This window comes from Gobius niger, assembly GCF_951799975.1.
Source record: "Gobius niger genome assembly, chromosome: 15".
Classification (NCBI taxonomy): domain Eukaryota; kingdom Metazoa; phylum Chordata; class Actinopteri; order Gobiiformes; family Gobiidae; genus Gobius; species Gobius niger.
Window position 1 is genome coordinate 5,931,393 of NC_136866.1, and position 23,173 is coordinate 5,954,565.

At 42.4% G+C, this 23,173-nt stretch overlaps 1 protein-coding gene across 11 annotated transcripts in view; it reads right to left on the bottom strand.

Annotated features, from left to right (window-relative positions):
* Positions 1 to 1,735: 1,735 nt before the first annotated feature.
* Positions 1,736 to 23,173, bottom strand: part of epb41l2 (erythrocyte membrane protein band 4.1 like 2) — a 44,105-nt gene continuing 22,667 nt past the window's right edge. For 4 of the 11 annotated variants that reach the window (XM_079571789.1, XM_079571790.1, XM_079571786.1 and 1 more), the window contains 18 exons: positions 22,353 to 22,449; positions 21,661 to 21,785; positions 20,567 to 20,654; positions 19,402 to 19,554; positions 19,232 to 19,329; positions 18,685 to 18,857; positions 17,970 to 18,049; positions 15,452 to 15,493; positions 15,309 to 15,341; positions 13,041 to 13,208; positions 7,298 to 7,438; positions 6,501 to 6,569; positions 5,608 to 6,213; positions 4,569 to 4,697; positions 4,350 to 4,448; positions 4,190 to 4,270; positions 3,526 to 3,642; positions 1,736 to 2,483 (listed from right to left, as the gene is read on the bottom strand). In XM_079571789.1, the coding sequence (XP_079427915.1) occupies positions 3,535 to 3,642; positions 4,190 to 4,270; positions 4,350 to 4,448; positions 4,569 to 4,697; positions 5,608 to 6,213; positions 6,501 to 6,569; positions 7,298 to 7,438; positions 13,041 to 13,208; positions 15,309 to 15,341; positions 15,452 to 15,493; positions 17,970 to 18,049; positions 18,685 to 18,857; positions 19,232 to 19,329; positions 19,402 to 19,554; positions 20,567 to 20,654; positions 21,661 to 21,785; positions 22,353 to 22,449 (2,290 nt within the window). In that variant the 3' untranslated portion in view covers positions 1,736 to 2,483; positions 3,526 to 3,534. Of the gene's footprint in view, positions 2,484 to 3,525; positions 3,643 to 4,189; positions 4,271 to 4,349; positions 4,449 to 4,568; positions 4,698 to 5,607; positions 6,214 to 6,500; positions 6,570 to 7,297; positions 7,439 to 13,040; positions 13,209 to 14,804; positions 14,865 to 15,308; positions 15,342 to 15,451; positions 15,494 to 17,969; positions 18,050 to 18,684; positions 18,858 to 19,231; positions 19,330 to 19,401; positions 19,555 to 20,566; positions 20,655 to 21,660; positions 21,786 to 22,352; positions 22,450 to 23,173 lie in introns of all 11 variants that reach the window. The other 7 variants (XM_079571791.1, XM_079571794.1, XM_079571795.1 and 4 more) reach the window with 7 other exon arrangements.

The following is a 23,173-nucleotide window of genomic DNA, read 5'->3' on the forward strand; positions in this document are numbered from 1 at the left end:
GTAAAACAAACTGAAATCTTGAAGTCCAAGACCCACAAAATTCTGATCTCTCCATAATCTCACCGACGTTCACGCGCGTCCATCCTCAGCACATGTATCTTCACAGATGTTCTTTTGTTACAGTTGAAGCGTCTATGGACCTGAAGACCAGCGCCACCTCCAGGCCAAACTCCAGAAGTGCAGACTGGAGAAGCAGCAGCTTGTAGGCTCTGAAGTATTTTTTCTAGGTTTACTTTGCAAAACTAACGGGGTAAACACATGGTCATGGGATGCATTTGTACAGTTAAAGGAGAAGACTGGTTAGTTACATTGTTACAAAGATTATAGTTGGTAATCTTTGCACTTATGTTGTCTATGCTATACTACTTTTAAATATTTTGATAGACTAGCAGGACTAGTGTTATACAAAACATGTTATTGTCATTTTGTAAAAACATTTATAATAGACAAAGGAAAAAAAGACAGTAAGTAAATTTTTTTTTTAGAATAGAACAATGGTTTATTATATAAACGTGTAACAATGGGCGTCTGCAGAGGTGTGTGGGGAGACACAAAACACTGAAGCTGCTAGATCAAAAACTACTGTGATCACTGGTTTGCTAAAAGAAACGATGGGGAACCTGGTGGGATTTCCCATTTTGTTTAGTTTCTTAAAAGATTAAGAACCCTCCCCCCCGGTGAATAAAGCTTTCATTTCTCAGCACATTTTTGGTCAATCTTACGTCAGCTGTTTGAAGTGTTATTGTCTCACTATTGTACTTTTCATAAAAATAAAAAAGTAATTTTTATCCCTCAACATATTCAAATTACAATCCATACATTTTTTTCGGGAGAACCAGGACCAGGCGCCCCAAAGCTCCTGTGACGAGACTATCAGCAGTTGGGCCCCAAAGCCGACAGTACAGATCGATAATGTCACATGTGGAAAAACAAATGTTGATCAGTTGGGATGTTTCTTTCAAACACATTGTGACGACATTGAAAATACCCAAAAAAAGGAAAACAAGACGTCCCAGCGGCGAGCGGAGACCAGTTTTAGAGAAACCATATGAACACATACAATAAACTGTTCTAAAACTGGTGCTCACTCGTGTTTTTGGAAAAGCACAAGCCTTTACAGCTGCCTAACATCGACCTTCATAAACTGTTTTTCTATCATCGTTTTGCCTCTTTTGTAACTAGAGGATTAAAGCTTGTGTGGAATGTTTAACTGCATAGTAATGGCAAAGCTTATTTTGTCAATAAAGTTATTACAAATGTTTAAGTAGAATCATCAGGACCATCGGGTAAATCAGTCAATGGTGGTGAAATTTTACATGATTTAAAAGAGATGTCAGACAGTTTTTTTAACAAACTGAAACCATATTTTAAAAGCATTTGAACAAACACACTGACAAGATGAAGACCTTCTGGTGTGTTACAACTGTTTGCAATGTAGAGCAGCTGCTACGATGCGTTTCTAAGACCGGATGAAAACTACAAGCTTAAAACACACTGAAAACGAAGTGTTTCCTATAAAGCTTAGAGTTGTGAAAGCCTCTTACACCTACACACTTTCGCCAGGTGCTTCGATTCAAACTGAACGTAAAAGTTACAAGAGCTGTGTGGAATTTTACTTATTCATTTGAGTCAGTTCCTCTTTTTGGCATCCCTTTTGTGACACCAATTAACTTTTAGATTGGCAACATTTTCTAAGTAACTGTTTACGGCTAATCTCTCCCAATCAAGTCCGTGACGCCCAAAAGCTCATATGGAAAGGGGAAAAAAATAAAGCCAAAGTATGTTTATTAGACACCTTAAGCTGGCTTTGCACCAATTACATCTTTGTATACATTTATTCCAAATATCAAAAGTTCATTTTAAACGATTTTGTAAAAACTGTAGCTGCTTGTCACTATGAGTGTGGCTGAAAAACTATTCTCACAGAAAAAAAAAAAAACATTTAAAAAGGAGTTGTTGCTGTCAAACCTTCTGTTGAAAGCTGTGAACTGTTCGATATAACCGTTCTGTAGTGTAAACACATTCTGCATTTACCTTGTGTCGCAACCAGGGGAATTTCATATGACAATTTGTAGGAATGCGTAAAGTTCATCTGCTGATGACATGGAGAACGAACAAGTTTACATCGAAAGGTCCCACATCGTCGTACTGACAACCAGTACAATAATTTAGCATGTTAGCCTCCTATCTACTCTCCGCTTTGATTATCAGTGCATCCCTATAGCTTTTTACTCTGTGACACATAAGACACACTAACTTCTTTCTTTGTAAAATACAGTTAAAGAAAACATACTATTAAAAAAATAAAAACCTGCTACAAATGTTAATCTAACAAAGTGGTTCTGTTGTTCCCTCGGAAAGAGCGAGGATATTATTTTTTTCTTTGTTTAGAAATGAGAGGTTCAGGTGCGTTTCCCTCCTTTTTCAGTCACGGTTTCCCAAAGTGGTTGTGTAGGTCACGAGTCGACATGGCCACTTCAGCTCTGCAGAAACACAAATAAAAGGGGAATTAACTTGGAATCAGGAGCTTTATGTCATTCCCTAATTTGAGTCAGTGCCCAACAGTGTTAATTTCGTCGACTAAAATATTTAAGTCTTAATTTTAGTCAAAGTGTTATTTTTGACGACTAAAATTGGACTAAAACTAAATTAAAAGTTTTTCATGAGACTAAAACTATGACCAAAATGTCCAGATGTTTCAGTCGACTAAAATAAGACTAAATAAAAATGAAAGGGAGAGACTAAAATCATCCAAACTTCTATTGACCGTCTGAAAGAGCCTCAGATCATGTAAATTCTCTGCCAAAGGATCAGCTCTGAGCTTTGTTCATGTGGAGCAGCTCCATGAAGCAGAGGAACAAGATTAAATATGATTATGATGAATATTATCAATGCAAAGTCGACTAAATTCGTCTTAAATTTAGTCGACTAAATTTACTTGCAATTTTAGTCGACTAAAACTAGACTAAAATTTAAGATATTTCTTTGACTAAAACTAGACTAAAATCGAATTACATTTTCGTCAAAAGACTAAAACTAAAACTAAATTAAAATATGTTGTCAAAATTAACACTGGTACCCAATGTGCATCTTATAGTTGATCTGTACATGCTCAGATGTACATGTACTACTGCAGTGATAGTGCAAGTGTCATTACTAAGACGCATCCTGGGACATCGATAAATGTTCCCTTTTAAAGTACATTTTGACAGTTAAATATCTGCCTAAGGTTTATGAAAACACGCGTTTAAACCGATAAAGGCCAACTATGTTTTGATTAATATACGTACAGTAATTTGGTGATTACGGCAAGTCTGCAGTGAGGGCCCCACTCTGAAATATGTCAAATGTGCTTCATCAGCTGCCTTAAATGGATAGAAAACTAAAATCCTTTCAGGCCATTGGAGTAGCATGATTGACTTAAATTGGGCGACTGACTCATACTGGGAAATGACACACGTCTCGCCCACGTCTCGACTCCACAGGTGAAGAGCTTTTACTGCAGATCTCCAATGCCGCCATTACCTGCGTCAGTCAATCCTCCTCCTCCTCAGCCAATTCAGTTTCTTTGTGCACCACCACTCTGGTGACAGACATGTCTGGATGTTGCTCTTTGGCCTCCTTTATGGCCTGGGCCAGTGCCTGCATTGGCCACGGGCAACCACACAGGGGCAGCATCACACACAGCAGGCAGTGGTGTGGGAGACAACGGAAAATAAAGAAGCAAAAAAACAAAACAGAAAATGACACAAATGCTGGATTTATGAAGAAATTAATGTTGATGATACAAGTCTGGTCACTGTGAATCATCAACTCAGAAACGAAGGGGAATCTGATCACAACAAATGCAAGTATCTTTCAATTTCTCACATTTGCTCAAGTGGAAATCCAGCGATAACAGACAAGCAACACAAATAACAATAACAAAAGCACCATGCACAGATAATGATGATTGAAGTACAGTATTTCTGCCTAAAATGTTCCATCAATGTTTTGGAAAATGTTCATTAAGATCTCAAAAGGAGCACAACAATTTCAAAACATTATAATGGTATGTTTTTTCTATATGCATGGATGATTTATGAATTGAAGGTGCTTTTAGGTACCACAGCAGCATCATTTACATGTCACCCAAATGATGTTCTGGCTAAATACTTGATGATATTGCTATGCTGTGAACAAAACTGACCTCATCGTGGTCAATGTCGCAGTCTCCGGTGATAACGATGCGCTTCTCGATTCTGGTTTCCGAAAGCCCACCTTTTAGTGTCTGAAAAAGGCAGAAAAGACCATTATCAACTGAAAAAGGGGCGAGCGAGTGATCACGCAGCTTTGATCTGTGCGTGTACCTTGGTAATGTGTGTGGTTGTAGTGGTACACAGAGATTCAGAGGTGATTGTCTGAGCAGTCATCAGCACTCCGGGCTCGCCGTCGGCACTCCCATCCAACTGCAATGACAAGAATGCGCTCGAGTTAACTTCCTGTAATATTCGCGTCGGCTCTCGGTCATTCCTGTGGAGAAAAGCTGCGTTTAGGTCTCGCTAGTTCGCCCGTCTCAAAGCGTGCACCTGTGAGGCTTCGTATGTGATGGTCTTGGTTTCCGTGTGAACGATGGGCACTTCTTTTGTGGCTATCTCGGTTTTCTGGGCCGCGAACGTGTCTGAAATAGTCACCATCTCCGTCTTTACCACCGGAGGCTGAAGGAGCAAGGAGAAGAAGGAGAAGAAGAAGAGTGGGGGGGAAAGAAGAGGTTAATAAAAATCAAGATTTGACAGTTAGTATTTTGATCTAACAAATGTTTTTTGGACACATCTAGCCGCACTCCCGCGCTAAACAACAGCCTTCTATGTGCTGGCAAACCAAGCAAATAGCATGCAAAACAGCAGCCCCTAATTGTCAACAAAAGGCAGAAGACAAACAGCAACGAGATGATTCATGCAGTGTGTGGTATCCGACGACAACAACGACGACGACACCCAAGACTCCGAACGACACGGCACAAACATGAATAAAACATACGCCCACGGGGGGGATAAACACCCGTCGGGGAAACACTCATAATGTAAACAACATGCAAAGATGGCAGTGAGATGGGCGATTCCGAAATGTTTGGCAATAATGTCTCCACTCGATAATAGTTTTCGAAAAAAGCCAATAGCAAAGAAAACAGCACTGCCAAACATGTGGAGGAGATACATACACAAAAGCATGCGCGCACACATGTCAAAACAGGCATGCAAGGCAAAAAAAACATGCACCCAACAGCACCATGCAATCCTCAATTAAGCCCCATTTATCCACAGGTCAGCGGTTGCACTAAAATAGGCATCTCTATTCAATTGTGCTATCCATGAATAAATAATGAGACGGTTAAACATTAATGTGTACATGATTGTAGTGACACGCCAGCACTCAAACGATGCCTTCCACTTTAGGGCAAATTTGATCATTACAGCGATATGAATAAGATGTGGGGCTTAAATATTCAAGCAAGCAAGAAGGAAAAACCAGCACTGTGGAAAGCAGGAAGGAGGAGGAGCCGAATGGGTGTCTACGTTTGGGACAAGCCGAAGGGCGGTCCGCGGCTTGGCCTGGAGATGGATTTACCTCAGTGCAACATATAACCTGCGGGCGGCGTTCTGTCTCCACGGTCATAGGCTGCCCGTTCACTTTGGGCTCTTCTTGTCCCGCGTCCGGAGAGTCTTCCTCAGCCAGTGGGAGGCCGTTGGGGGGCGGCGCTTCCTCTGGGGTCAACATGGGGTCGTCGGTGCTCTCTTCGTTCTCGGGTTCTGTGGCGTGCGTCTCCTCTGCTTCTTTGGGCAGATCTGCATCGTGGGTTTCCTCTTGTTGCACCTCTACGGGAGCGGCTTCTTCTTCGATAACGGGAGGTAAAATGGCCGTCGTGTCATTCGGTAACTGTTCCGCCACTTCCACCTTCTCCTCCTCTTCCTCTTCTTCTTCTTTCTCCTCTGGGATTTCCGAGTGAGCGATGGACACGTGGACATTCGGGTGGTACTCTGCCTCTTCCTCGCTTTCGCTTTCCGACGAGACGCTTTCTCGTTTTTTGGGCTCGTCCTCCTCGGCTACAGGCATGGCCTCCTCCACCTTCACTACCGGCTCATGCGGCACCTTCTCGATCGTTACAACTGTGGGTTTGGGGGCCTTGGACACCTCTTGGACAACAACGGTCTCTTCGATTTCAACTTCGGCCGTCTGTATACATCCATACGACACACACACATACATGCAGTTCGACAATGAAATGCGCACGCACACAACAAACGCATGGGGGACAGAAACAAAAGCAAAAAAAAACATGATCATTGGGAACAACAAGAACAGGTGATACAGCTGGAATTAAAAGGGTCAAATGACAATGAACTGTGGAGGAAGACAATTACACCATAGCACACAATGGGTGGAAGATGAAGTCAATGGAGACTTATGGAAACCATGAAATCTGTATGGATGGAATGACAGAATTTAAAGTCAGGGGGCACCTTTACTGGTTCTTTGGGTTCAGGGGTTGCGATTTCGACAGGAGCCGTTTCCGTTTGGGACACGGTGACCTGCACAACAAAAAGGTTTCCATGACAATCGCGGAGAGGAACGAAGAGCGTCATTAGTCGTCACATAAAATGGCATCCTTTACATCCAAAAGATAAAAGAGTTGATTTTGTAATGCCATCTCTTTCATTCATTCATTCAGCACGGCACAAAAAAGGTAGAGTAAAACTGGGGGGGGGGGCAGGAATGCAAAACCATTGAGCTGGAAAAAAGAAAACTTGAAAGGAGTCGAACAGATACGAAAAAGCAAAACAAATCCCGTGTCATTGACAAAACCTCAAACAAGTAAAAATGAATGAATGGAAATAATTGCATTCATTTCACTAATTCAGCATTTGTCACCAACGGCATTCACGGCTTGGGCACTAAACATTTATCTGAGCTGATCGTGCTTAAAAATTCTCCACAGTTCATTAAGGTTGAATGCTTGATGGCGCATAATATTGCAAGCATTCGCCGAGCAGGATATTCAAGCACTTAACATCTGCGTGGCATAACACTGTACGTTTATGCCAGCAACGTAATTAAAGCCTCACACTATGGACTACATGGTACCCAACCTCCCAGCATATGTATACATTTTCCAAATATGTAATTGCTATTCAGTTGGTACAAATAACATTTTTGGATGAACTATGACCTGACACTCTCTGGGGATCCCTACCCCTCAGGTTGGGAACCACAGGACTACAGCGTGCAAACACCATGCTACTAAAGCTAGCAGAAGCACCTCATTGGTAGAGAGAGAAGACAAAGTTTGATGGCACGCTGTCGTTGTAGATGTTTTTGAAGCATCTACTGTTGAGTTAAGAACTGAGCAAAAGCCAGTGTCCGCACCAAAAAGAATTGATGCTATTTCTTCCTCAAGGCTCTACAGACACAGATGAAAATAGAGACAGAGAAGAATGAGGATTTGTGCACCAACACGTATCGACAAACACACATCCAGTCAATGTTAATATCTCCACCTGGGAAAAAAAGTGATTAGTATGGAAAAATCCTCATTAGACTGCAACCACGAGCGCTTTCTTTAAAGGGCTACTAACCCCTCCTTCCAGAGCCTCAGTATCAGAGCCTCAGATTTGAAAATCTCAACAGAAAGGGGGCGTTGCCTGGAGGACTAAGGGGCACGCGGGAGGGGTGAGGGGTGGGAGGGGCTTGAGGCTTCTGACTTCGACGCTGCACCTGCAGCGCTCCTCGTAAACAAAGTCCGAGCATGGGAGCATGGAGTTCCAGCGAGCTAACTTATTTAGCAACTTGTTCCACTGGGACAGCTCGACAGCTCTCTCTACACAGGGGGGGCATCGTGGCAGACAGCGGCCTTGTACCTGAGGCGCTGGGTCATTTATTCCTCTGTCATTTACAAAGCTAGCGGCTTAGCATTGAGCTCGATCGACGTTAGCATCGCAGCTAAGGGACGTAACTGTCCTGGCTGCTTCAGAATTTACCGATCTATTTTAGATGTAGACTTTTGCTGTGGTCTACGTGAACATGGGAGATGTATCTCAGTGTCCTCAGCAGAGTGTGTGATATAGAGACGTGGCTATTTGTGTTACAAAGATTTTTATTATTTTTCTTACAGCAAAGTGCACAAAACATATCAAATAAATAAATGTAGGCCTGTATTATTGAGCAGGAACGCTGTCTTTTTGAAATTGTTTTTGGTTTGCCATTGAAGATGTGAGACAGAATCATTCAGGTCATGTTTCTCTAAAGGCTTGACTGTAACATTGTGAACCCAAAGAGCCAGTTAGCCCCAAGTAAATAGCCTGAAGTAATTTCTATTACTAAATTTAGTGAACTAAAAGGTTTAACCAACGTTAACACATACACTAAACTACCACTGAATGATGACACTGTAGAGTAAAGACTATAATGAAGTATTTATATGTATGCTTTTTTAGTTGAATATTGAAATATTAATGAAAATTATAGATCTTGTTTTGTACCAGTACTTGATTCTGCACTTCTGGCTCTTACAACAGTGCAATTTCCAAATTATAGCACAATTTCTTTGGTAAAACTTACTACAAACTTACAGCTCACATTTCACTTGAGGTTGAGCTGCATGTGGCACTCACTTGGTCTACATAGATGTGTGCAATAAACAAATTGAACAGACAAAGTTGACTGGTTATGTTATACAATACCAACTGTAATAAATATACATGCAGTAAGTTTTCAGCTTCTAGAAACATAAAGTGGTGCTGCATATACCTTCCTGTGACATATCTGACAGAACATATACAGGCTTCATTTTTTTTTTACTGCCCACAATTAAATCTTGCATGAAACATTGATTTTAATCTATTACGTTGTCCAATGGGCACAGAATGGTTCAGGCACAGGTCCTTTGTGTGCTCCTGATATGGGAGAGGATCCTCGACCACACTTTCAAACAGCAGGGCCATTAGTTGGTCAAAGTAGACTGTAAACAAAGCACAAAACATTTGTCCTTGTAAAAGCATTGGTTGTGTTGTTTTTAATGTGACATACCTGAGGTAGCTCTGGTCTTCATGGCTCTCACTGTGTAGTCTCCACGCTTGAATTTTGGATACACTATGACGATTTGCCTTTTTTAATCATAATTCAAGGCACCAAACTGCACCCTAAAATTTCACAAATAAACATTAATATGCAGTATCTATTTTCTAAACATTTCAAAGTGATAAAATAACTAGTGAATATTTGTTGAACCTTTAGGAATCATTACCTGGCCAGCCTTCCTTTGAATAAGAGGCCCAGACTATTGTGAGAATCAGACTATGGATTCCTCAATATTTGAAGTGTGGTATTGTGGGCTTATTTTAGCTTAATCTTTCAAAAAACGTGGTGTTAACAAAAGAGTAAGAGTCTCTCGCATGCTGCTGTGCCTACAAAGAATTATAAAGAATTACAAAGAATAATAAATTGATATGTGAAGTGTAAATACATCAATATAAATTAGATATTGGGAGGAGTAGTTGTAATTACACATACTTGATTTTGGCCACACTCTTGCATCATCCCCAACCAAAGGCCTGTGAAGACAGCGAGGGAACAGGGGGTTTTCCGTGGACATTCTGAATGTAGTTGCCCAGATGTCCACTCAGCCACAGCCTTTGATGGTGACCAGTAGAGATGGTTCATATAGATGGTTCACAATGCTTTTCTTCCACCTCGTCATTTCCTCCGTTCACCTTTTCTGGCCCAGCGCATCATTTTTTTCCAATCTCTGGGACACAAAACACAAACCCCTCCTTCTCCATGCGCACGCTGTTTCCAACCTCATTGCTCTAATAAGACAAAAAAATAAGAATATGAGTTCTATCATAATGCACAGTTATCCAAAGTTACATATTTATGTTTGTATTGTAATGTTTTACCTGGACTAGCTCGATGTCAATGACTTTGTTACTCGTTAGATTCATCATGGTGTAACTGCCATACTTGGCTGAATGTCCTACATGAATGCAAGTTATACATTAGCTGACTTTTAATACTTCAAATAAATGTTTATTAAATGTATTTACCAGGTGAATCTGCCCGCATGTCCCCGCCCAGTGTAACAGAGCCGCTTTCAAGAGCCTCCCTGATTAGGTCATCCTGCTCCAGCTTCCACTGCCAGTTGACCGTAGGGATGAGGAGCTTTGCCTGATGCCTATAGAAGCACTGCTCTGACAGTCCCTGAATATTGAAGGCCCCCAAGAACTATAAAATTAAAACATCTGTTATCATCGGATAATATATGGAAAAATAAAATGTTTTTGTAGTACCTTTGAAATCTGGCTAAAGGATGAGCCGGTGAACAGCACAGCAGCACAGAGCTGTAGGTTTCCAGCTGGGATGTTGTTCACCATGGGCTGACTGGACCACTGACTGGAGAACTCACAGCGAGGACACTGTTGAGTGACCCAGACAGGACATCGCCTAAACAGCTCCAGCAGTTGGTCCTCAAGAACAATATGTTCTTTGTCCTTGTGTGGAGGGACTTCAGCAGGAATGCTATATAAAATAAAGGATATTTCATCCCTCAAAAAACCAGGACGCTGTATATATTTTTTCAATTAAAACTCTAGATTTCCTTTGTACCTTGAACAGTTCACAGTGCTGGCACTGTCATCGATGTGGAAGCTGGGGTCAGACGCTGACACCTCACACCTTCTCCTTTTTAAAGATGTAGAGGCTGCTCTGGGACTGTCAGGAAGAGGGATTTCCATCAGGTCCTCAGTCCCACAACCGACGCTTGTGTAAGCGGTCCGGGCTTGAGTAGCTGTACAAAACACAAACAAAAAAAACACGTTTAAAATGGCAGTAATTACACAACTTGTGTCTAACTACAGTATATAAAAAAACAAAAGTGTAGACTGTTTTATACATAAAATGACAGTGCTGTATAAAGGATAAATAGATTTCACCTTTGCGTCGCCTGCTCGGCTTCACATTGGCCTGGACACTTGCATGCCTTGTAATGACTGGATCAGTCTGGACATTTCTCTCTGCTCACTTTTGGCTGAAAACATAACAATAAATAATATTTATAAAGTGCACACACAAGTGACATGCAAACACATTGTTTGTATTGATGATTTATAGGAATACAACCTAGGATATACTTCAGAATATGCCACCCTATAGCAGATCAACCAAATATTTGTATCAGGTTAATTCTGGCTACAGTCGCTACTAAAAACTTCCAAATGGTTTGGCATTTTGAAAAGCTGCGTCCAAATAGGTGTAAACTTTGGTTCACTTCAGAAAACTTGTCAACATGAACATAATTATCAGAATGTATCCTACTTTGTGAACCTGTTCAACAACAATGGCAATAACAACTATACTGATTCTGAAACCACGTAAGAACAGCTCACATCTGTGAGCGCCCAATGACCACACGGTCCACCTGGAGTGGTCAGCCCGCTCCTCACTGACCACATGGTCCACCTGGAGTGGTCAGCCCTCTCCTCACTGACCACATGGTCCACCTGGAGTGGTCAGCCCTCTCCTCACTGACCACCCGGTCCACCTGGAGTGGTCAGCCCTCTCCTCACTGACCGCATTCGAGCATCAAACGGGAGCAGAGCGCGCACGGAGCCGGTCAGTTTAGCCTCAGACACACAGTACGTTCTAGCTATACGTTAGCTTTACAGGCTAGCTATACGTTAGCTTTACAGGCTAGCTTGTAGCTACTGTCAAAAGCTACAGTCATGTCAAACTTCGATTAGTTTGGTGCTCAGACTCGTGCACATTTGCGCACAGTGTTGGCGTAACTTTGCAGACTGATGCATTAGCAGGCTGCCCCGGGCAGCGAGTAGACGCGCTTATAACCGGTGGCTGCTGTTCCTCAGCCACAGTGAGCGAGTGCGGGACACGTCGCCTGGAGCTGAGGCTGCAGTGTCTATTTACACGCCATATTTTTTCAACAGATCTACACGACTCATGTGATTGGTGTTATCAGAGGCCAAAACGGCGAATTTGTTTGAGACACTACAATAACGATCTATTCTGACGTGCACATAAAAATTCTATATACTGTACATGACTCAATCTGTGAGCAAAGTAGCTACTACTGACAGAAATGACCGGGACAGAGTGAACCAAGTGCCTCTTTTTACAGCAGCTACAATCAATGCAATTACTACCAAATCCAAAATGGGTAAATCATTATTTTTCTCACTCACCTCACATTGTTGGCGGGGCAGGAGTGTCTGTGGGGACGGCCTCGCTCTTCAAACGGAGAAGACTAGCATAGCCCAGTTCAACCTCGGTGAAGTTGGCGAAGGAATCAGCACGTAAAATGGTCTTTTCAAACTCCAGCCCCACTACGCTACACTTCCTCCCCATCTTAACACAGTACAATTAACAACTAACAATTAAATTATACACGATAGACCACTAAAAACAATACTAACAAACGCCCTAAGCTAAACTGAGCAAACTAATCTAACAATAAAAGCAACTAGTGACTAAAACTACAATATTCAACAACTAACACAACTAAAACTATACACTTATTTATAATAAAAAAGCTATCCTAATAAAATCTACCTAAATGCTATGACAACTAATCGCAAACCTGACAATCGATGAAAATATTCTCTCGTTATTCCAACTCCAACTCGCTACGGGGGCGTGAGCGAGACTGAGCCCTTTTATACCCCAGAGCGGCAGGGCCCGTGACATCATCTCTCGCCTCCTGACATCATCTCTCTCCCCTCCGCTAATTGGGTGCCGAATTCAAAAAATCAAATGCAGTACCGACAGTTCGCTGCAGATGGCGCCACACAGACGGTTTGGGACACAAAGACAGGATTTCAACAAATTTGCACTAAATTGTTAAAATAGTGACATATACACGTAGACAACACTATAAGATACCCATTTATACAACTTAGCTAGAAAAAAAAGTTGATTTGGGGGTTAGTTGTTCTTTAAAGAACAACTAACCCCCAAATCAACTTTTTTGGCAGAGTCATAAACATCCACACACGTACCACGGGCTGCGGCTGAACGCGTATCGTTGTGGCGGGGGAGGAGGTGAGGCGTTTCTCCCACTGGTTGGGCTGAGGAGGAGAGGGAGGTGGCGCCTCCATAAATGAGCGCTTGAGTTGGCTAATGCTAGCTTGGTGTTTCAGAACCTCATCCTGGGTCTTATCATGGTCCTATTGGGTTGGTTTTGGGGTAAAGGGATAAAGGGAGGAGAGAGAATCGGGGCGGGAGGTGGATTTATAAGGGGCAAGGGAGAGAGAGGGTGAAGGACGGGAAAGAAAGAGCATACGGGAACAAGTTAAAGAAAGAGGAGGGTGGACAGAGGAGAAGGGACAAACTTGGTTCATAAAAAATGAACTTTAGTCTGTCAATCAAAAGGACAACATGATGGACGCCGAGCCTCACTGGAGCACTTTACTTTTAAAAATAAGACTTGCTTTTGCCCCTGAGGAGTAGAGCAAATGAACAGCCATTTTAAATTGGAGCACTATTTGTAGACTCAGTGCTGCAGTGAAACATGACTTTTCCATCTAATTGAGAGGTTTTTCCTCACGACAACGGACAACATGGAGCTGATAATGAGATTACACCCTCTGCGACCTTTTGGTTAAGACTTCATCTCTGCGGCATTGTCAGAATCAGCCAAACATTGCCTCTCCACGAGGCTACTGTTTTAATTGAATTTCTCTTTCTGCAGCTTAATCATTTGCTAAAGCTGCAGTATTGCTTTGGTACACTGTTTTGAAGAGGTAAAATAAGAAACAGTTGAGAAAGTTTCCAAAGAGTGCTGAAATTGTAGAGAGTATGATTATTACAAATACATTAAATCCTCCTATACTGGGCATTAGTACTATTTATCATATCACATAATCTTTATTTATCCAGTTTTAAATAATACAATGTACTCAAGCAGTTTAGAAACAATCAGTTCCATGTTGTCATTTTAAAATCTTTTTTTTTTTTTTTTTAGTATGTTATTAGGTCACACTGTTTGCTTGAAGCCAATCACCACCAAACGGAGGATACTCCACAGGAGGAGACAGGATTAGTCGGGTTAGGCACTGAACACTGACCAACACTGAAGCATTCAACATGCACAGAGCATGCATATCAATGCATCGGACGTCACATTTCCACACCTCTTGACCTTATCACAAAGCAGCCATTGTACACAGACAGCATGGGAAAGGGGCAATGCTATGACCAATTCAAAAAGTGTTACAAATACAAAATAAAAGGCTAATGTTCAAATGACTTCCTTTTTTTAAGAGCTTTATCTAAACACTTAACTAAACTTTTAAGCATGTTCACAAATGGCACATGTATGATTGAGATCAACGGAATGAGTGCACACTTCTGAATACTTATAAACAATACAATGAAAAAAAAAACTAAAATTGAATTGTGACATCCAAAACTTTTCTTCTCCAAACTTTAAACATTTTTTTTATGCTGATTACTGATAATACAACACAAGAAATTCAGTAAATTATAATGAAAACCTTCAGAACGCACTAGCTGTTTTCTAACACGTTCCCTGCTGGCTGTACTTGGCTGCATTGTATGAGAGGAGACAGAACCAAACCAGATGAGAGTAAACCATGTGAAAATGCCTGGATACACAGCAGACATGCACAAAGAGGCTGAGAATGCGAAAGGCCGCAGTCTGGTACAGCAAAGTACACAGGAAGTTGACGTTCTGATGGCGTCAGAGTACATAGAAACATGTAGTTCTCATTGCTCAGCCATCAGACGGAGCCAGTACCAACCTCCAACATTAAATTACTGTGCCTCACATAAATATTCTCCCCATGCACTCCCACTGAACTCTGAAAGGCAGACATACAGCAAAATAAAACAAATGCACAAAATAAATCAAAGTGAATGAAAGAACACGTGAATGCATACATAATAAACTGTGGAAAAATAAAGACACTAGAAGTATTTCTTGTAAAAACAATGAACAAAATAAAGTACACAACATGAAAAACCACAGTGTCTTCACACCCGCCAAGAGCACAGGTCACCAAAACACACCAGGGATGCAAATGTGAACCCAAAAGCCACAAAGGAGCAGCGCCAAAGTAAAACCAGTGCCAAGTCAGAACCTGCCTTTTCCAATCCAGGAAAAATAACAGCCCTTGCGTTTCCAAAAGATCAGATTCCATGCAAATAATAGCGCAACTTTTTACTGAATTCCTGATTGGAAAAACAGGCCAAACTGGGAACGAATGATTGACAGACCAATACAAAGACAGGTAAGAGTTTTGAACCTGAGAGGGAGCGGCCTCACTGGCTCCAGGAGACTGTGGTAAAATCATTGAGAGGGGACACATTAGGTTTAGAAGCCGTACAAGTCTGTTCTTATAATGACTGAAAGTTTATAGCTTGAAGCGTAAAGATAGGCCCTACAGACCTGCGTGACGGCAGCCTCAGCATCACCCAGACTCATGTCCACCTTGAATATTAGTGATAATGGTCAAAATAAAAATTATATGGGCATCAAAATAATAAAAGTAAAATGTGTCATGAAAAATGTTAGGAGTTGATATTAGCCATGTCGTAGCATGTGCTAATGTCCCCCTGTCTGAGCTTAACTAGGTGAATGTGAATATAAACTACACTACACTAAATAATGAATACTCTGCTTTCATCTTATTCACAAAGTCCTCTCTCTGTACACTAACAGGACGATTATAGGTGCAACATTACACACAGCCAGTCATCTGTATCAGAACAAATGCACTAACCTAGACATTTGGACTGTCAGAGCACAAAGGCAAAACGTGGCAAAACAACAAAGGCAAATACTTTTAATTACTGCATTTGACGGTGTGTACACAAACTGCATTTGAACTGTACTATAAAACGGCTAGAGAAGCGACTGTGCGGGAAATCTAAAATCTTCCCTGCAAATTTCCCCAAAGAAATAGCAAAGATATTGCACAGAAAAAGAAATAAGTCTTGAATAAAAGTCGACCCAAAACACAGTAAATGTTTGTATGCCTTTTTAAAGGTGCTAATCTATTCACTAGCCTAAATAGCTGTCAAGATTGTCGACAAATTATCTTATCTACACGTATTTACAGAAAAACGGACAATATTCTGACTACTACTATAATATTTACTCTGTCTACAACCTAAATACTGCATTAAGACATTGTGGGGTTTGAAGGGTGGGGGTAAAAAAGGAGAAATTTAAGTGGGGAGGACTGGTACAAGGATGTGGCAATCACAGTGTGAGCAATACATTGAAGGAAAAAGCGATAGAGGGTAAGCGGTAAGTGTTCTCGTCTACGCAGCGGGGTCGCACATATCCGACGTCCACGTATGCTGCATCGATTGCGTCGTCACGTACTCCTGCGCGTTCAAACCGAAGCAGCTTTCGTCGTACTCGAACGCGTTTTCTGGCAAAAACATGGGCAGCACTGCTCGCCTTTGTCGCGGGATCACGCTCTCCATGTAAAACAGCGTCAGCCCGAGAGGCGTCGCCAAGATGAGCGCGAGGACCATCGACTGGCTCGCGGTCAGCATCACGACTAACAGGAAAACCACCAGGAGGACGGGGAGGAAGAACGGGGAGGGGTTGAGGAGGTACTGGTGCAGGGAGGCGGTGAGCAGGGTCGGGGAGAGGGAGGAGCGGGACAGTAAGAAGTAGGAGGAAAGGTGAGAGGAGAGGACGGAGGAGGCGGACGGAGGGAGGGAGTAGAGGACGGGCGCGAGGGTGCTAGAAGTAAGGGCGGGCAAGTGCAGGCGCGTTTGAAACCAAGGGAGAGTGGACGCGCAAGTCAGAAGCCTCGAAGGGAGGCGGCACGTGAGATACACAACCAACCACTGCCATTTTAAAGCGATGTACTTTTTGGACGTATTGAAGCTGGCAGTGTTAAATTTAGGGATATTAGCTGCAAATGCCTTAACCTTTTCTGCAGATGTTTTTTTCGTCACTGCTCCGAGTACTTTTGTCATAATGTGAACTTTTTTGCCCATCATCACCAGAAAGCAAAGAAGATAGTACAAGTACTTAATCCTCTGTTTAAGACAGAACCAGCGTCGCCAATGACCGTCTGCTTTGGATTCAATCTCACAGTGCTCTCCTGTTTCCGAAAGCTCTAAATCGCAGTTCGTTTGGGGCGGTTGTGCTACAATGTAGGGGGATGTGAAATGGTCAAAATCAGAAAGAGATGAGAGATGGGCGGGTAGTATCCATGAGCTGTCGGGGGCGGTAGGGTCGTCGGGGTGCGCGTCATCCTCCGAGATGTCGGACAGGGCGCGCTCGAGCTCGGAAATTGTGTCCAGTGAAGGAGGGATGGAGGAGAGCGAGGATGATGAGGAGAATGACAGGGGAAACATGAACATGGACTGGCGTGCAAAGTGTGTGTGTGTGTGTGGGGGAGTTGGAAAGAAACGCGTAGATTTCAGTACATATTTCGTGAAGGGAGAGCGTGCAAATGAAGAAAAATCATGTGAGTGAAGGAGAAAGAAGAGAGGAAAAGAGACACAGCATTAGTCAGTGAAAAAACACAACACAGTAGGTTAAAAAAAATGCAGTGCAAGAGAGTACAGAGTGTGCCAGAACAGCCTCAACGGGGCGCCAACCGAGGGCTGGAGACGGGGTCAAGTCCACAGTGCTGGGGGGTGAGGGGGCAGGGAACAGTGACGGGAGAAGTGGAGGCATGCGGAACAAAGAATTCTCAATACGACTGCTGTCTATGTGTTTCTAAGTATCCTATGCTTCATAAGTTAAAACAGAAAAAAAAATTAACTAACAGGTCGGAAAGGCTGGTCCAAAATTCCCCTAAACATAGTGAACTCCTTGTATGTGCTTGGACCGTAATACTAACATTCTTGCCTGCATATATGTTCAAAACTTAATGTTCTATAGAAAAACAATGGCCCTTATTATTTGAACCCTCACAAGATGTACCGATACAAACCTTGGAGTCAGAGTTAAGCTCTAGATGAAGCTCACGGCCGTTCTCTCCTGCGCTGGTGTCTGTGATGCTTATCGCTGGTGCTAAAGGGGGAAATACAAGCATACTTTAGAAGTAAAAAAACAAGCTAGACTTTTATTCGATCGCATAGCTGATAAATATCAAGCATTTAGGTCACATTGTATTCGCCAATGTTGGAGAGAAATACTGGTTGGTGCAGTGTTGCAAAGCTGTCAGCAGAGGGCAGTACAAGACAGGTTTAAAATGGACTCTAAACAGAATATTATTTTTAAAAGCAAATACCTGCAGGCCAAATTACAACCTGGATGACTTCCTAGAATACTAATCACACATTTGCGTGACAAACTGTTGTCCAACCACACGAATGCTTAAGATGCTCAAGGAATTTGGAAAATGCAAAGGTTTACCCTGTACTTAAGTCATGAGGCGGAGAGGACAAATGTTACGATGCGTCGACATGTTGCATTGCTTTGATTTTGAAAACCTTTGTTGCAGTCATCTCGCTGCTGTCTTTTCAGTCTCCCCCTCTCTGCCCGACAGGAAACATATGCTACAGCTATTTCCTGTATCTGCCGAGTCTCTGAGTGGTTTACATCCAAGAAGAAAACACACGCGTTTTCTCATGCCAAATTCCACCTGCCAGATTTCCCCCCACTTTCATTCAGTCTGTCAGAGAAAACAAAGTATAGTTCGTTACCTCCATCCAGACTGCGACTGATGCGTTTCGACGAGGTGCGTTCGAAGTTGGGCGCGGGCCGGTCGATCAGGGAACTGGCCACTCGGGTCTGAGCCTGAGTCCTGCCGCTGTATCGGAACTTGGAGCCCAAAGTCAAGAAGCGCGCCTTGGTTGGAGGTTCTGGTGCATTTAACCTAAAAGAAACAGAAGCGTGGTAAGGATTTATTTATTTTACACCAGGACAACATAGTATATAGTAAGTACATGTAGATATTAGTGACAGGAGGCTATGCATGAACTAATATGGCATACATCGTCATACCGTTTCTGCTTTGGCAATAAAAAGGCACTAGTATATGAGAATAGGTAGACGGGGCAGAAATATTGAATCTCTTCCTCCAACAGGATATTGAAGCTTATTGTCCTCTCTCCTCTACACCAGCAAAGCACGTGTGTTATCTCTTTGTCTTTCACTACAAAAATGCCTAGATACAAAGGCCTTGACAAACCCAGCGAGTCATGGTAATATTTAGTTCAATAACAATAAAAAGAACTGCAGGATTGGTACCTGAAGAAGCTGTGATTCTCCACACAGACTTTCCACAGTCGTTTGGCTGACCGATGGTTCTGCAGCTTAAAGCCCACAGTGCTCTCGAACTGCTCCGTCTGCCAAAGAAAGACATGCGTTTAGTAAAAACAAAAGACAATGTTGTGACTACACTAGTGCGACTTACATACCTCTCCCGGTCTGATCTTGATGTAGAAATTGTTCCTCTTGTATGAAATCTTAAGGATTTTGGGCCATGCAAACCGGTTTATCCGCAGTCTGTCTTTGTAGACCAGGAGTCCATTGGCACACACTCCTAACATGATGTCAACGCCTTCCGAGTCCTTGGAAAAGTCAAGAACATGTTAAAATCATTATCAAAGTGTAGCAGCTGAATGTCATATTTTTAGACGGTAAATGCTGCCCAGAAAATGTCCGAACTGAGTCAATAAATGAACTAAAGCTTTTTAATTTGGGGCAAAGGGGGAATGGGCAACTCACAAACAAGGCCAAGGCCATCTAGTAGCGGGGTTATTGATTACAGTAGCGAATACAGGAAAAATCTGTTGCGCTAATGGAGGATACAATATGTTGATAATGGGCAGTTTGACCGAGACAGGCGTCACATGGAGCGGCCATGCTATTAGCTGCTCATCGATCGGCACGCTGCTGCTGCACACGGACACGTTTTACCACTTTGCCCTGCGATAACGCATAGGCACTGATGCAACACCATATTTCCCCTGGCTTTCGGATGTTTCTCTGAGTAACCACAGAGCTATTGCCAGGAGACAGGCGCTTGCATTGTGCATATCGACCACTTGGTCTGTTTGGAATTGTGGCTGACATTTTTTTTTGCTTGCCCACTTCTTGTGAACTACTTTGCCTATACAACAGTTGTGTTTTAAAAAATGGGGTCATCAATACTGCACAGACTAAACAAAGTTGGGACAGGAATAGGTTTTCCGCTTGATTTCCCCACATTTTTGGAATGCCGTGAAAAACAAAATAGGAGACCAGTTCCCTGTTGGGTTTGCGATGAACTGGAGCATGGATTTAAAGGGGACCAGTCCGTTTCAAACAACTCGCTCTAACTCTTTCCTGTAAAACAACAACGCATTGTCTTTGAAGTCAAGTCTGCAGACACTGGAGCAGAAACACGCCCGCCGCTCATGACCTGTGCTCTATCCCACCGAGAGAGGCGGCCCGTTCCCATGACAACGGCCTCCCCGAGTGTTTGTACAGCTGCCACGGACGCAGATACACGCAGCAGCAACTGAGGCCACATCAGAGACAGCCGGCCTAATCCCACATGTCAACAGCAGAACAATAAAAGAGGGAAGATACCGGTCTTACCTTGGCATGGTGCAGGTCCACGCCGTACATTGACAACTTCTTTGCGTTTTCTAGAAACTGGGCATCTGCCTGAGCCGGTGTCATACCCCTATAACAGTACAGACACAAAACAGGAAAATACAGCCGTTACTCAAACACAATTTCCTTCATATGTACAAAAAATGTGTACATAGTTCGGCTGTTCGGCTGTATAGTTCGGTTGCCATTTCAATTGTTGATATAATTAAAGCAGAATTAAGTAACTCATGCCCCTAGAGGCCATAAGCACCACTGCAGGTGTCATAGCATGTTGCTTTTTTCTTTTACTCATTCATTGTCCGTGAGAGTAAATACAACGCTGATAGAAAACACATCTGTTTGCGTTGGCGTTCAATTCAAGCTGAGCTGTATTATAACTCTATTGTGTGTGCTTCTCTTGTTGTTTTGTACTGTAATTTTATATTGTGTACCTGTATGTGAAGCACTTTGGGCCCCTAGTGTTGTTGTAAACATGCTATACAAATAAAGTTGACATTGACATAGAAAAGACAAAGTGAGAGAGGGATATTGTACATCCAATTACACAATGGAGATACATTTCATCACTCAAACTCAAACACAAAAAAAGTGGCGGTTAGCTTTGCCCATTAGCCTGTTTGCTTCTTCTTCGTGATTATATTAGTGTGTATTGGGTTTCCAGGTCGGAGCAGGGAAAGTTGCGAGGGTGGTTTTGTGGCTAGAGACACCAGAGGGAGATGAAAGACCCCCCCAATTATCCCAAAAACACTCGTATTACCCCCAGAGGGACTACGAAAAGGATTTATCAAGATAAACAGGTTACTTAGTTCTGCTTTAAGTGAAATATTTTATGAGATGGTACTTTGTGTGGAAGGTTTGAGAATGTACATAGGCTTGACCATAAAATATCAGCAATATATGACAGTCAAGAGGCATAGTATAGTAGTATAGTATGTCAACAACCACCTCGATAACAAACTATAGGGTTTTAAGTAGTCACTCGAAATCTATTGCCTAAACTAAATTTGGGCTTTATCGGATAGGAATGCAGAATATAGGAGAGATTGACATTAATTTTATGTACTGCTTTCTCTGACCTGTGGGACTTGTGAAGCTCAAGTATCTTCTCCTCCATGTCTTTGTTCTGATTGGGCGCGAACGTCAGCTGACTCATGTAGTCTAGCGGCTTGGGTTGGTCTGCCTCATAGTCTCCGAGCTCGGCCTGTAATTTCACAAGCAGCACAGGTTAGTCACACGTTGTTTAGACAGTCTCCCACATGCGCAGACACAGATAAGCAGCAGCGTTTTCCCATTATTAGAAGAGACTAGTTACAGTTTCTCCAGAATCCAAGTAACCTGAGCAATTAAGTTATAGCAAATTATGCAACTTGCTTCTTGCATCAGGGCTCAAAATGTTTTCTTTTTTCCTGAAAAGTATCGCCATTGTATTTGCAATTTGGGTTTTGAAATGAAAATAGACTTATCTGATCAAAGAAGAGTCACGTTAGCAGAAATCTGAACCACACACTTGGCAGGTAAACACCATAAGACCAAACGGAGACAGGACATTTTGTTCGTTGCTAAGGCAATTGTACAGCCAAAAGAATTGAAGCATTTGTGACTTGCTTCTTCTTGTATTATCAAATGTAAGACCAGCTACATTGTTCAAAAAGGACCAAGGAATGACGCCTATAAAGTAAATAAAACACTTCCCATAAGGATTGCCTGTGCCTCCATAGTCTCAGCAGAAACATGTGGGAAACACTAGATAAGGACATGCACCCAGTACCTGCAGTGTGTAGGACCCCAGCAGAGTGTGCGTGACGAATGAACAAGGCAGTCGACCGCAGGCCACGTCTTCGCGCAGCTGAAGACACAACAGGTACCTGCCCGAGAAGGAAGGCGACGGGAGAGAGGATTTAGCTTTCACTTGAAGTCTAAACAAGAAAGAAAACCTCTTTGTAAGCGGCTTTGAAAGGCTCTAGTGTTCGTGATAACAATGAAGTGGAGCCAAATTGCCCTCTTTTCAATCAGCTTTGCAGGATTATGTGTCTTTCTTGCAGTTTGTGTTTATTGTGTGATTTACTCTGTCGTTAGTGGCACAGTAACCTGGGCTTTCACAACGTTTTACAGATCGAGATAAAAATACTCACAAAAGTCACAAGGCGGACATTCTTAACCCTCGAGACGTGAAGTGGACAAGAACATATTAATAACATAGGATAATAGGAATGTTTTGTGCCTCTGTGTATTTATTTTACGTTAAAAACTGTGTCTTTGTAAATAAATAACAGTAAAAATCCAGTGAACACAGACTGGAGCGCTTCAGCAGTAGAAGATGACACCGCCATCGCTCAAAACTGCATGAATAAAGCAAAATACTAGTCCAGATATGTTTCTGAAAAGGAAACAAATGCCCGTTTAAACGCTCAAAGAGTTTATTTTGCATGATCTGCCTCCTTTATAAGTCACAAGGAGGACATTCTTGATCTCACAGACTTAAACTTCATTCATCCATTCAAAGTGTGTTGCCTCACTACGCTTTACTGCCTCAAAAGAATATTACAATTCACAATTCAAACAACATCTTTCATTTCAAGCTTGCAGCTC